The sequence below is a fragment of the Dysidea avara genome, chromosome 9, assembly GCF_963678975.1.
Source record: "Dysidea avara chromosome 9, odDysAvar1.4, whole genome shotgun sequence".
Classification (NCBI taxonomy): Eukaryota; Metazoa; Porifera; class Demospongiae; order Dictyoceratida; family Dysideidae; genus Dysidea; species Dysidea avara.
Window position 1 is genome coordinate 31,048,789 of NC_089280.1, and position 14,098 is coordinate 31,062,886.

Below are 14,098 nucleotides of genomic sequence, written 5' to 3' on the forward strand. Positions count from 1 at the left end.
GCATGTTGTTCATCAGTTTGCATGGCCTGATTATGGAGTGCCAAAATATGATACTGCTTAGAATTTCAAAAAAGAGTTGACATACACTACAGCTTTGCTGCATGCAGGTAAAGGACTTGTTTACTAGCAGTCAGAATTTCTTGTGCTCAGTGCTGGTGTTGGAACATTTAAAGCTATTGACAATGAGATACAACGTATGAAACAAGAGGGAGAGACTGACATTCATATGGTTTTGTATGTCAGATGAGATTCTGCAGAAACTTCATGGTACAGACATTGGTAGGGGCTTTTATTGGCTGCTTTTTCCCAAGCCTAGTGGCAAGCTGTATGAGCAGTCTAAAGGTCTTGATGAAGCTCTAGCTAACCTGTATGGGGCTATACAGCTCCACGATGTTGAATCCTTCATTTTAGCCAGTTTTGAGAATGACCCATAATTTGGTTAATTTATTCTATGTGTTCTTTTTCAATCATTAGCGAGCTACAACACTCTAATATCCTGAGACATTTCTTGATACTTATGAATAGGCTGGTTTCCTAGAGACAGTCACAATTCTAATCTACCACTACTCTACAGGATGCTACTAGGACTATAACTCAATTACAGTATGTGGAATGGATACAAGATTCTTGTCGCAATACCCGCGGCAATAATTAATTTAATCAAAGTGATGGAGTATGTTCAACATCAACACGAAAATGGCAGTGGACCAACATTGGGTGATGTAATATTACAATAAATTTATGTCATGGTTGGGGAGATCCAGATTCTCTTGCTAGTTGTTGCATTTTTGAAGCAGCAAATAATCACCTCTTAGTAGTGTCTCACTGATGATTGTTGCCATTTTGGCCCTTGAAGATGGTTGTGAAGTCTTAAAAGCTGTTAAAATGCTCCAAACGTCTTAAACAACAGCAACACAATAATTAATTTTAGAGGCGCTTAGTACGCACGAAGGTGCTGGGCAGAGTGCTAGGTAGCAATTTAACAGCTAGTTTGACATTGGTTTGCTTCGGTTTCAGGTGAAATTGTAGTAAAATGTACACATTTTCACGAGTTGTATAGCTAAGTTGATCTTGGCCTGACATAAAGTTTAGTATTTTAATCACAAGTATGGGCTGGCTCTTCCGACCGAGAGGGGTAGGGTGGGGGTGGGGGGGGGGGGGGGGGCATTTGCCCCAAATGCCCCATCCTGGATCCGCCATTGGATCAGTACAAACAAAAACAGCTAGTTGGTACACATATTGTGCTATAGGACTAGGATTAGTGGAGAATGCAGTATGTTGATAGTACACAATATATTTGTGCGATACAGTTTAGTATTGCATGCCAGAATATGTACTATATTATCAGGATATATATACACAACATTTATAGGTTTAAGTATCATTCACTCTTTGTTTATACATTCTTGCTTTCATCTGCATTTTATAGCAACTGTGAACTGAATAACAACGTTCTCTGAATAGTATGTTGTTTTGTTCTCAGCTTAGCCAGACTATTCATGTTTAAGTAGCTACGTATGTATAGCTAGCTGTGTGTGTTCCTATTTAGTGCATGCAGTTTGAAGGTTTAGCGGTGCTAACACACTCAACTACTGGATGGTACTCGACCCAAAATATATACCTTGTACTGTAGTTGTTACACCCTTACATGGGGAAAATTATTCAGGGCTTTATATGGTATGTGTAAACATTGTAGCAGACTATGCATTGTTTACTTCCACAGGAATAGTATGAGTTTATTCACAGAGCACTTGTGGGTACAGACAGTACAGAAACATTCTTCATAACTAACTTAATTGTTCATTAGTGATAAACACAGAAATCATGTAACACACAATGAATATAAACTAGAGCTATTTATGTATTGTTTAATTATATGCATTGTACACAGTCTATTGATCACTACAAACATAACAGTTGCTTTACCAGAAACGATCATTTTGAGTTTAAAAGAAGTTATTTGGTGTACTGTTTCAGTTGCCTGTGTATGTGTGCCATGCACAAAATATTTTATGGGAAACTTACTTATTAGGCTGGTAGATGTTGGAAAGATGCTGCATGGTGGTGATGCAAATGATTAAGATAGGTTGTTATATAGGTATGAAAATTTGACTTTAAATACAAAAAATATAAAAACATATTTTGAAAAAAACATCTGTCCATTTTTTCCAACTACTCAATTAGAAATTTTCTGCTATAGGTCGGCAAGACAACTAAATGTGAAGGATGTTGGGTATGATGCAATCAACAACATGACTATTCTACCCTTTAGCTATAGTTTCATAGAAGATAGGCATTTTATGAGGAAATAGGGTATAACATTCATATGCGCAGTTTTGCAAATCGGTGTTGTAGCTCTGTGTGAAATGCTCAGGCTGTAATTCAAGTATGTAGCTACAGTGTTTATAACATACATGTCACATTTCACACATACTTAGGTCATCACCAGTCACAGCATTGATGTAATGGATACTACTTGTAACATCACAGCTTATAAATAACCACTTGGTCAGTGACCTGTGACCTTGTGGTCAGTCATGATCATTTATGACTGGTAATGGCCTAATGGGTATAACATGTGATTTAATGTTATGTAATGCTGTATAATATGAGCTTAGCTGATGACATCTGTCTGTCTATCCATCTATCTGTCTACAGTGGATTTTTGTAATCTTGCTGTTTTTACTATATATGCATGCATAGAGTTTTAAACCCATGCCGTTCTGAAGATCTTCACTGTAGAATTGACTCAACAGAACTGCACACCATTAAAGGCTACATTACTGTGATCATGCAGCTTGCATGGTAGTTTCTAAATTCATGTTTGCCTAAAATGGCAAGATTAAGAAATCCACTATATCTTTGTCTGTCTGTCTGCCTGTCTGCCTGCCTGCCTGCTTGCCTATCAGTATCAGAAGAATAATATTGGTGAATCAACAAGTCTAGCGACTGAATTGTCTTCAATTCGACGGCTAAGCTTTATCCTTCATGGTATAACATGACAGTGAATGTGTTATGAAGACTGACAACATAGCTGGAGTCATTAGTTTTAGAATGTACATGACTTTATAGTTTGCTCTGGTGGCCAAACAACATCTTATGCCATTACATTGCCATAGCAACCATAGTATCTTTAAAGAGAGGTTCTGAATTCTTTGATGAAACTTGAGTGGTAATCTATAAACTTGTGTAGCAACTTTATCTCCATCTGTGATATTTGTATGGCTGCTCAGTATGAAATACATTGATCAAATTAGCTATGAGCTATTTGATTTGAAACCAGCACATATGTTATGATAGGTCCCTATTAGATTAGATAGTATAATTATAATTACAGTAGCATGCACTCATGTCTCAACTACACGTGCTTTGCTCAAAACCTATAGCTATCCTGTAAGTTTAAATGTATGATTTATTATACCACTTATATAATTATCTAAGGGTATCTGTTTCTGTGTATTGGCTATATAATATAGCTAACATGATTATGTTCCTGCAGCTATTGCATTGGTTGTGATACTAGTAGCTAGTATACTTTATGGGATTTCCCTACACTCCAGCACGATACTGTTAACCTACATTGGAGCTACAATCAATAAACATAGGTGGTTGACACTTCAGCTCAAAATTTCCTTTTAAGGAATATGCATTTCCATAACGCATACATAGCAATTTCATTGCACCATTTAGTCGCCATGGAGGGCGCCCCGTTATTCAAGGTGGTCCATATTGCGGTTTCATTGTCGTGCTTTCCCTCCAATTAGCGACGTGTCTGTGACATGCTGATGAGGAATGGCCAATTCAACTTTTCTGGTTTTAACTTTGCTGTGTGGTAAGTTGATTAATGTACTAATATATGTCATTTGCGTAGCGTGGATCCGATAAGAATGGCGTTCACGCCGGTAGCAGATTATTGTATATACACGCGCAATTGCCAATCGTGATTCGTCGCTGCCGATCACTAGTGGGTTTAGTGCTAGGGGCTTTAGATAAATGAAATACATGGACGTTGTTAAGTTATTGTTAAACACTAGCTTGGGTACAACAGTACAATTAAATGGATGATTGTAATTTCCCACTAGCGCACGTACACGTACGTGCTCTACACCGCAGAACTACATACCCAGCTAATCAGACGTCAATCGCAAGGGAGAACAGTGAACTGCAGAAGCAGCCATGCACACTACTTTAATAGAGGGAACTTTTACGCGTTACTGTTTGTTCATTATGTGTTTAGCCTTCTTGTGTAGCATTCCTGGTTGGGGGGCTCTTGTCTCCGTATAAATGGGCCAGTGACAAATGATATCATAGGCTTCATTGCAGTGTGTGTCACAGCTGTATAAAATGTTGTGGCATCTCTTTTTGGGCTGTGATAAATTGCCATGAGTTCATCTCATGAATGTGTTTACCTTGTCATGAATATGCCTTCAACAACGTAGCTGAGTTTCATTTCAACAACCTGGCTATACTAGTAGGAATCTTTGGAACTGAGAGTATGGTCTCAGCAATAATGTAGTCTATCAGGTAAAAGCTACAAAGTCTTATGTCATGAAGTACACCTATATATGCTATGTTGACTCCTTAGAAAATTGTTTAAATGAGGATTTCTCCCAGAAGTTCAGCCAAATAGATGATTAGTGTGATGACACAATTGTGAAGAACAGACATGTGTGGCTTGGCTCCATTACGAGAAGTAATAGACTACGTATATGCACTGCCGAAAAGATTCTAAAAACAAATGATATTTTAACACGTTTTGTTAAGTTTTAATATGTCACGATGGTGAACGACCAATAAATGTATGTAGAAAAATACGAATCTCAGAAAATACACCAGATACCAGTATGTACTTCTTACAGGTCGATAGATTCCTCGAAAGAAGAATCGAGTCTATAGTATTCGTGGTGGGTTATAACTCAAGCCACATTTGCTACCTGTACTTTTGTATGGGATAGTCGTTCACAATCAAAAATTCTCAGGCACTCCGCTAATCAATACAAGTTGATCATTTTTGGTTGAATAAATAGACCACGCACATAGTCTATTGCAGTACTAATTTGTACTTTTATGGCTCCTTAGTAGGAAATAATATTAGATAATAAATTGTATTGATTAGTTGTAAATAAAAAGCCAGACATTTGAGTGAAAAATCTTTAGTGGGTCAAGCAGTGCCAAATTCAAAATTTTGTCGTAATTCCGTCCTTGAGTTATTTGAGTTCTTGAATGGTGCATCGTGAAGGTACTACTATATATGCTTTTGGGACCTAGTTGACATGATCACTTAGTGGCTTTTAAGAATGTACTTTTCCTATGCCATGTGCTTATTGACTTTAAGATTAGCAAATCTGTAAAACTGTTCAAGTGTTAAATCCAAGGCCAAATATTTATCCACAACAGTGATGTATATAATACAGTACTTGACCAACCAAATATTGTGATATGATATGTGTGTCATAAGGCAGGAAGCTGATAACAATTTCACTGATTGAGGGAGTTTAGCTATCAAAACTCACCTTTAAAGTTATTATAATGATGTAATTGTGACATTGTAATCCATAAAACTATTATATAGCACTACAGTTGGTTTTGGTGGATGGGTCATCTTGTTGTAACTTGGTAGGTGTAGTTATTATCTTTGCTATAAGATGCCATATTTTACAAATGTGACCCGTTGAGCAAAAACCGGTCATTTTTGCACCTTCCTTGATTTCCATTTTATTGCTTTTCTGTTATCTATGGTAACAAAGGAGTGGAATGATCAACTAATAAGTTGTTACTCTTTCATGACCATAGTGGCATTACAAATCACATGCAAAAATTTGCTTTGTTACAAACTGTTTCATGCATTTTATAGCAAAATGTGTCACCAGTGCTCAAATAGACACATCATAGAGTCCCATTTTCTGGAGACAACCTGGACCAGTGTGTTTGTAGTACCTGTACAATACTTTTAGATAGATAAATAATTCTTGAGTAAAAACCTTGACCAAAGAAGAGATGAATTGGTAATGTGTGTATTCTTCATATTGCTGTCATCAATTGTAGTGTGAAGTCTCTATGGCACCTGATTCAGAATTAGGGATTATAATTATATGTTCATTATATGATGTAACACAATGGCCAAGTATCTGTGCTGTGATATGGTTGATAACCTTTTCTACACCCTACAAATTGTATATGTAGATTTTATGACTGATGTAATTGCCAAAGATTGTCACCACAAGCTTGTTGGCCAACAATGAGGTAGAAAGTTTATTAATAATGATATCATAGTGGGAGTTGGTTGAGTGTTAATACCAAGGATACATTGTATATGCTGATCACTACTACATGGCTTCAGTCACAACATTGTGACATATATACTTCACTGTATAGCTTCATTGCTTCTTCATTGTTAATCTGTTTGTGTGGTGTGCGTGTGTAGTGTGGGCGTGGCCCATTGTAATTGTATTATATTTGTTGCTACCTGATACTACCAGGGATACTACAGTCCACTAAAGTGCCTCAAATACTTTTGTTACGTATAAGTATACCCCTTCAAGGAAAGCGTCAATACGGAAAATTATCACCTTTACATGTTTTCCTGGCATGAAGAAGACGACCATTTAATTGAAGGGAATAGCAAAGTGTGGCCTCTAGCCCTGTGGCTATGATCAGGTAGTGAGGTAGGCAGACTAAAACACATATTTTGACTGTTTTTTATATCCAGATCCTTGTGTTTTCTTGTTTTTAAGCTGTATTTGATATGAAATATAGTAAGACTATTCTGTGAAGATGATTTTTGTTGTTTCATATGGTGGTGCTTAGATGTGGAATTTTAGTGGTGCATGTCACTTTAGGGGGAACTTACCTGTTTACACTACAGGTCACTCTGGACGAGATCAATTCTTTAGCCCCCTTTATACTACGAAGGCCAAGCGTGCTCCAATCACCAAAAAAGCTTAAACCCACAATCATTATTTTCATTGAAGTAGAGATTGTTGATGGAGTTAAAGGATTTGTGTGCTCTGTTGTCGTAAGGTTAGTAGGCATGATAAAGTTTTCAGCATTGGTGACAACCTCTCAATTCTGTGGAGTTGGTTAACTATTCATTCTCACACTTACCTGTTTGTTTCAGAGTCCTTTTGTTGTTCTTGAGGCTGTCCTGTATCGTCCCCCAAATACATAACTTTTGCTTCATTTCATCATTACAGTTGCCATTTTAGTTGTATTTCTCCGTATCCTTATTCCGCTTATTAGAGCTGTAGGTTCACAACTGTAGGTTCACAACTGTTTATACTGGGTGAGTAAAGTGAACTAGATCAAACCAGACCCACATTCCTAGCAGGTCCATTTCAAAGCAGTTTGACATGGTTTGGTTCGATACAGCACATACGAGTTTACACTTACTTGGAAATCACTCTGATTCGAGATAGTTCAAACTAAATGGCTAGTGTAAATGACTGTCACTAAACGGTATACTACTGTAATGTTTTGATACACAAAGTTCATTACCTGACTGTTCTATTGGAGTATCTCAATGAAATCAAGTTCATGGAAGGTGTAGTACTTTTGTTTCCCTTATATACATTTCTGATCTTTCTGGGCTTACTTTCCTTGGCCACATGGTGCAGTGCTATGTTGTTTCACATGTAGGCAAACTCAATCATGTGCTGTGGGGGATTACTATTATTATTTTTCAAAATAAAGGACAAAAGCCATCACGTCGCAGTATTATATTTGCTAGTTTTCAATTCTAGTTACCCTAGAGTATACATTTCACAACTAGTGGAAATATTCCTAGTTTTGTCTTCCATTTGTTTGTCTACGTTTATAGCCAAGGGTGTACAAAATTTGAACAACTCTCACAAGTGACTATTTTTGTACAAGCTAGCATTTTTAAAACCAGTTGACAAACTATGAATGATTCTACCTGTCTTTTTTTTGGTAACATGTATCTCTATGTTATGCTCTTTGATTGAGTCCTACATAGTAAAGAAAAAACAACCTGGCTGTATTGTATGACTTGATTGAGACTATTCTTTATGTATGATTTAGTCTATGATGCTCTCTGGCCGTGGCACTTGTTGAGTAAAATTAATTGTGAAATAGGGCATGTTTTGAAATAATGGAAGAAAAACCAGTAAATACTTGTTTACGTGAACTGAAGTCATGGGTATTTGGATTGTAGCCATGGCTACTGCTAAAGAAGAAAAGGAATGCAAAGGTAGCACTCTACTGTACTTGCTATTTCTCCTTTGAAATGTAGATGATTCTCTGTGAAAGAATTGGGGATGTACAGTACATACTGCTCAAATACAACGTCATCTTGCGAGGGTGTGACCGATTCAAAACTCACTAATTAAAGGGCGTGGCACCCATTTTGCTTGTGAGTATTCATCAAAAATGAAACAGGATGAAACTTGTGAGCAAAATGTGTGCCATGCTCTTTAATTAGCAAGTTTTTTAGTCACTTGCACTTTTGCGAGACAATGTTGCATTTGAGCGGTACGTACCATAGCTCCAGTCAGTCAGTCAGTCAGTCGGTCGGTCAGTCAGTCAGTCAGTCAGTCAGTCAGTCAGTCAATCAGTCAGTCAGTCAGTCCAGTGGCAGATCTAGAAATTTTTAGAGGGGGTTTCAGCTTCAATAACTGTTCCCAGACTGAGAAGTGTATATAGTCCAGCTGGGGCTGTTAAGCTGAACTTTAGATGGCTCAGTGGCCTAATAGCTACATACATCTAAGCTAGCTGGCAATGAATCTGCAAAAATAACAACATTGTTTCACAGTTGAACCTTACCATTCCAGGCCTTTGCAGAACATTTTGAAGCAAAACAGCACTTGCACTCATTTTAAAATGATAATTATGAATGATAAGCAGTGAATGTTAAACAGTGAATGTGTGATGAAGACTGACAACATAGCTGAAGTCATTAGTTTTTGAATGTACATGACTTCATAGTTTGCTCTGGTGGCCAAACAACATCTTATACCACTACATTGCCATAGCAACTATAGTATCTTTAAAGAGAGGCTCTGAATTCTTTGATGAAACTTGAGTGGTAATCTATAAACTTGTGTAGCAACTTTATTTTCATCTGTAATATTTGTATGGCTGCTTAGTATGATCAAATTAGCTATGAGCTATTTGATTTGAAACCAGTACACATGTTATGCCAGGTCCCTATTAGATTAGGTAGTATAATTACAGCAGCACTCATGATTAAATCTCAACTACATGTGCTTTGTTCAAAACCTATAGCTATCCTAAATGTGTGATTTATTATACCACTTATATAATCATCTAAGGGTATCTGTTTTATTGGCTATATAATATAGCTAATTAATTATAACATAATTATATTCCTGCAGCTACTGCATTTGTTGAGATATACTTATTATGGGACTTCTCTACACTCCAGCATGATATTAGCCTACATTAATTTTACTTGTAGCTAGCTACAATCAATAAACACAGGCAGCTGACACTTAGCTCTACATTTCCTTTTAAGGAAGACACATGTCATAATGAATAAATAGCAATTTCATTGCACTATTTAGTTGCCATGGAGGGTGCCCCATTATTCAACGTGGTCCATATTGTGGTTTCATTGCCGTGCTTTCCCTCCAATTAGTGACGCGTCTGTGACATGCTGATGAGGAATGGCCAATTCAACTTTTCTGTTTTAACTTTGCTGTGTGTTAATGTACTAATATATGTCTTTGCGTAGCATGGATCTGATAATGGCATTTGCGATTGCAGGTTATGACACACGCGCAATTGCCGATTGTGATTTGTCGCTAGTGGTTTAGTGTCAGGGCTTTAGATAATGTAGTACACTTTTAACAAAGCAAATAGGTTATTGCTGTTAAGATACAATAAACAGTACAATTAATAGATGATTGTAATTTCCCGCTAGTGTGCGTATACATAGACTACGTGCTCTGTACCGCAGACTCACGAACAAACATAGATGTCAATCGTAAGGAAGTAGTGAACTACAAGTCATACTACTTTAATAAAGGGAACTTTTATGTGTTACTGTTTGTTCATTACTTGCTTAGCCTGCTTGTGTAGCATTCCTGGTTGGGGGCTCTTCCTTGTCTCAGACTAAATGGACTAGTGATATTGTACAGTTCATTATAGTGTGTGTCACAGCTGTATAAAACATTGTGGTATTATCTCTCTTGGGCTGTGATTAGTTACCATGAGTTCATTTCATGAATGTGTTTACTCTGTCATGAATATGCCTCCAGTTACATAGCTGTGGTTCACTGATTTCAACAAACTTATCTAGTACCCAGCTATACTAGTAGCTAGTATACCTGGTTATACTAGTAGGCAGAGTTGGGGAAGTTACTTCATGAAAGTAATATCTAATCAAAAACAGCCAAGCTGTAAAAAAAAGGTGCGGCCCCCATAAAGGCCATGGTGAAAAAAGATGTGAAATCCAAGGTGGCGGCCAAGAAATGGCTGTGATGGTAGGTTAATAGTTACATTTTAATAACAACAATTCAGGTGAATTTGGTGCCAAGACCAAGCGGCACAAAATTCACCTGAATTGCCGTTATTAAAATGTAACCATTAACCTACCATCACAGCCATTTCTTGGCCGCCACCTTGGATTTCACATCTTTTTTCACCATGGCCTTTATGGGGGCCGCACCTTTTTTTTACAGCTTGGCTGTTTTTGATTAGATATCACTTCTTTTTGTATTTGTATACTGCAAAGCCGGCCTATGGCTGGCTTTGGGGCTTTTTTAACCCATGTGTTTTTTTCTTTACCACAGGAAGAAGAAAAGAACTTAAAGAAGAATTTTAGTACTTCAATTATTTTTGATTTTATTAGTAATTATACAAATTATATACATATATTTATTACATGCTCATTATTCCCCACAGGATTTTTTTTGCAGCTGATCTCTCTACTGGGTGACTTGAAATGTAGCTGAACTATATACAGGATGGTTTTTTTGTAGCTGAACTCTCTGTAACAGGTGATTTGTTTGCAGCTAAACTCTCTACATGGTGGTGTCTTTATAGCCGAACTCTCTACATGATGGTTTCTTTGTAGCTGAACTCTCTATAACGTGACTTCGTCTAGCTGAACTCTCTACAGGGTGATTTTTTTGTAGCTGAACTCTCTGCAGGGTGATTTGTTTGCAGCTGAACTCTCTACATGATGGTTTCTTTGTAGCTGAACTCTCTACAAGGTGACTTTGTCCAGTTGATCTCTCTACGGGGTGATTTGTTTCTAGCTGAACTCTCTACAGGTGAATTGTTTGCAGCTAAACTCTCTACATGGTGGTTTCTTTGTAGCTGAACTCTCTACAAGGTAACTTCTTCTCTACAGGGTGATTTGTTGTAGTTGAATTCTCTACAAGGTGGTTTGTATGAGGCTGAACTCTCTACATGGCGGTTTCTTTGTTGCTGAACTCTCTACAGAGTGATTTGTTTGCAGCTGAACTCTCTACATGATGGTTTCTTTGTAACTGAACACTCTACAAGGTGACTTCTTCTAGCTGATCTTTCTACAGGGTGAATTGTTGTAGCTGAACTATCTACAAGGTAACTTCTTCTAGCTGATCTCTATACAGGGTGATTTGTTTGTAGTTGAATTCTGTACAGGTGGTTTCTTTGTAGCTGAACTCTGTACATGATGGTTTCTTTGTAGCTAAACTCTTTACAAGGTGACTTCTTCTAGCTGAACTCTCTACGGGGTAATTTCTTTGTAGCTGAACTCTCTATATGATGGTTTCTTTGTAAATGAACTCTCTACAAGGTGAATTCTTCTACCTGATTTCTCTACAGGGTGATTTGTTTGTAACTGAACTCTGTACAAGTGCGTTTTTGTGGGTGATCTCACTGCAGGTTGATTTGTTTGTAGCTGAACTCACTAAAGGGTGATTTTGCTTGTAGCTGAACTCCTTGCATTGTATCTAGTTTCTAGCTGATCTCTCTACAGGGTGATTTGTTTGTAGTTGATCTCTCTACAAGTTGATTTGTGTGTAGCTGATCTCTCTGCAGGTTGATTAATTTGCAGCCGATCTCTCTACAGGGTAATTTGTTTGTAGCTGATCTCTCTACAAGTTGATTTGTGTGTAGCTGATCTTTCTACTGGTTGATTTGTTTGTAGCCGATCTCTCTACAGGGTAATTTGTTTGTAGCTGAACTCTGTACAAGGTGCTTTTTTGTAGGTGATCTCACTGCAGGTTGATTTGTTTGTAGCTGAACTCACTAAAGGGTGATTTGCTTGTAGCTGAACTCCTTACATTGTGTCCAGTTTCTAGCTGATCTCTCTACAGAGTGATTTGTTTGTAGCGGAAGGTGATTTATTTGTAGCTGAACTCCTTACATTGTGTGTAGTTTCTAGCTGATCTCTCTACAGGGTGATTTGTTTGTAATTGATCTCTCTACAAGTTGATTTGTGTGTAGCTGATCTCTCTGCAGGTTGATTTGTTTGTAGCCGATCTCTCTATAGGGTAATTTGTTTGTAGCTAAACTCTCTATAAGGTGATTTGTTTGTAGTTGATCTCTCTGCAGGTTGATTTGTTTTAGCTGAACTCTCTACAGGCTGATTTGTTTGTAACTGATCTCTCTACAGGGTAATTTGTTTGTAGCTGAACTCTCCACAAGTTGATTTGTGTGTAGCTGATCTCTCTGCAGGTTGATTTGTTTGTAGCCGATCTCTCTACATTGTGATTTTTTTGTAGCTGACCTCTCTTCAGCGTGATTTGTTTCTAGCTGACCTCTCTTCAGCGTGATTTGTTTCTAGCTGATCTCTCTACAGGGTGATTTTTTGTAGCTGACCTCTCTTCAGGGTGATTTGTTTCTAGCTGATTGCTCTACAGGTTGATTTGTTTGTAGATGAACTCTCTACAGGGTAATTTGCTTGTAGCTGAACTCCTTACTTTGTGTCTAGTTTGTAGCTGATCTCTCTACAGGGTGATTTGTTTGTAGCTGATCTCTCTACAAGTTGATTTGTGTGTATATAGCTGATCTCTCTGCAGGTTGATTTGTTTGTAGCCGATCTCTCTACAGGTAATCTGTTTGTAGCTGAACTCTCTATAAGGTGATTTGTTTGTAGCTGATCTCTCTGCAGGTTGATTTGTTTTAGCTGAACTCTCTACAGGGTGATTGCTTGTAGCTGAACTCCTTACATTGTGTCTAGTTTCTAGCTGATGTCTCTACATGGTGATTTTTTTGTAGCTGAACTCTCTTCAGGGTGATTTGTTTCTAGCTGATCTCTCTACAGGTAGATTTGTGTTGATTTGTTCATTGCTGATCGCTCTAAAGGTATTTGATTTGTTGCAGTTGAACACCCTGCAAAGTGTTTTGTTTGTAGCTGATCACTCTAAAGGGTAATTTGTTTGTAGCTGAACTCTCTCCACAGTGACTTGTGTGTAGCTGAATTCTGTGTAACTGAATTCTCTAGAGAGTGACTTAATTGTAGCTGAATTCTCTACACAGTGCATGACTTGTTTATAGCTGAACTTTCTTCAGTGTGACTTGTAATGTTCTGAATCTCTATAGTGGTATATTTGCTTAACTCTCCACATGGTGACTGTCTTCTTGCTGAACTGTCTATAAGATTAACTGTTTGCAGCTGAACTCCCTACAGAATAACTTGTGATGTAATAAAATTCTATAATGGAGTAAATAAATTAGCCGAATGCTCTATTAGGGTGACTGTTCTATTAGAGTATCTCGATCTCGCATTTGCTACACGGAGTTGGCTTTCGAATCATAACTCAGTGGTTTGTAATCCGATTCTTCTGTACTACTGCAAGGACTTTCTATGAAGATTATTCCAGCTATACACCGATTTTCAGCTCATTGCTCTAAGCGGTTTGCCTAGTAGGCGTGAAAACTAATACTTTTTTATTCATAAAAATCGATCGCGTAATTGTGACACAGGTTGGGTTTTGTGTCATATCTCCGTGGTCTTTATCTCGATTCCTTTCAAACCACCAAAAGGCACTCCTACGATGGTTACTCCATCTACATAGCAATTTTCAACTCATTCCATGAAGCGATTTAGCCTGTAGGCGTGACAACAAATCGATCTTTTTTTACGCGAATAAACGGTCATAACTCCTGAACCATTCATCAGATTTGT

The 14,098-nt window shown here is 37.6% G+C and overlaps 1 protein-coding gene across 1 annotated transcript in view; it reads left to right on the plus strand.

Annotated features, from left to right (window-relative positions):
• The first annotated feature begins 3,711 nt into the window (after nucleotides 1-3,711).
• Nucleotides 3,712-14,098, plus strand: part of LOC136267667 (roundabout homolog 3-like) — a 35,889-nt gene continuing 25,502 nt past the window's right edge. The window contains exon 1 of the mRNA XM_066062815.1: nucleotides 3,712-3,832. Coding sequence (XP_065918887.1) covers nucleotides 3,793-3,832 — 40 coding nt within the window. The 5' untranslated portion in view covers nucleotides 3,712-3,792. The remainder of the gene's footprint in view (nucleotides 3,833-14,098) is intronic.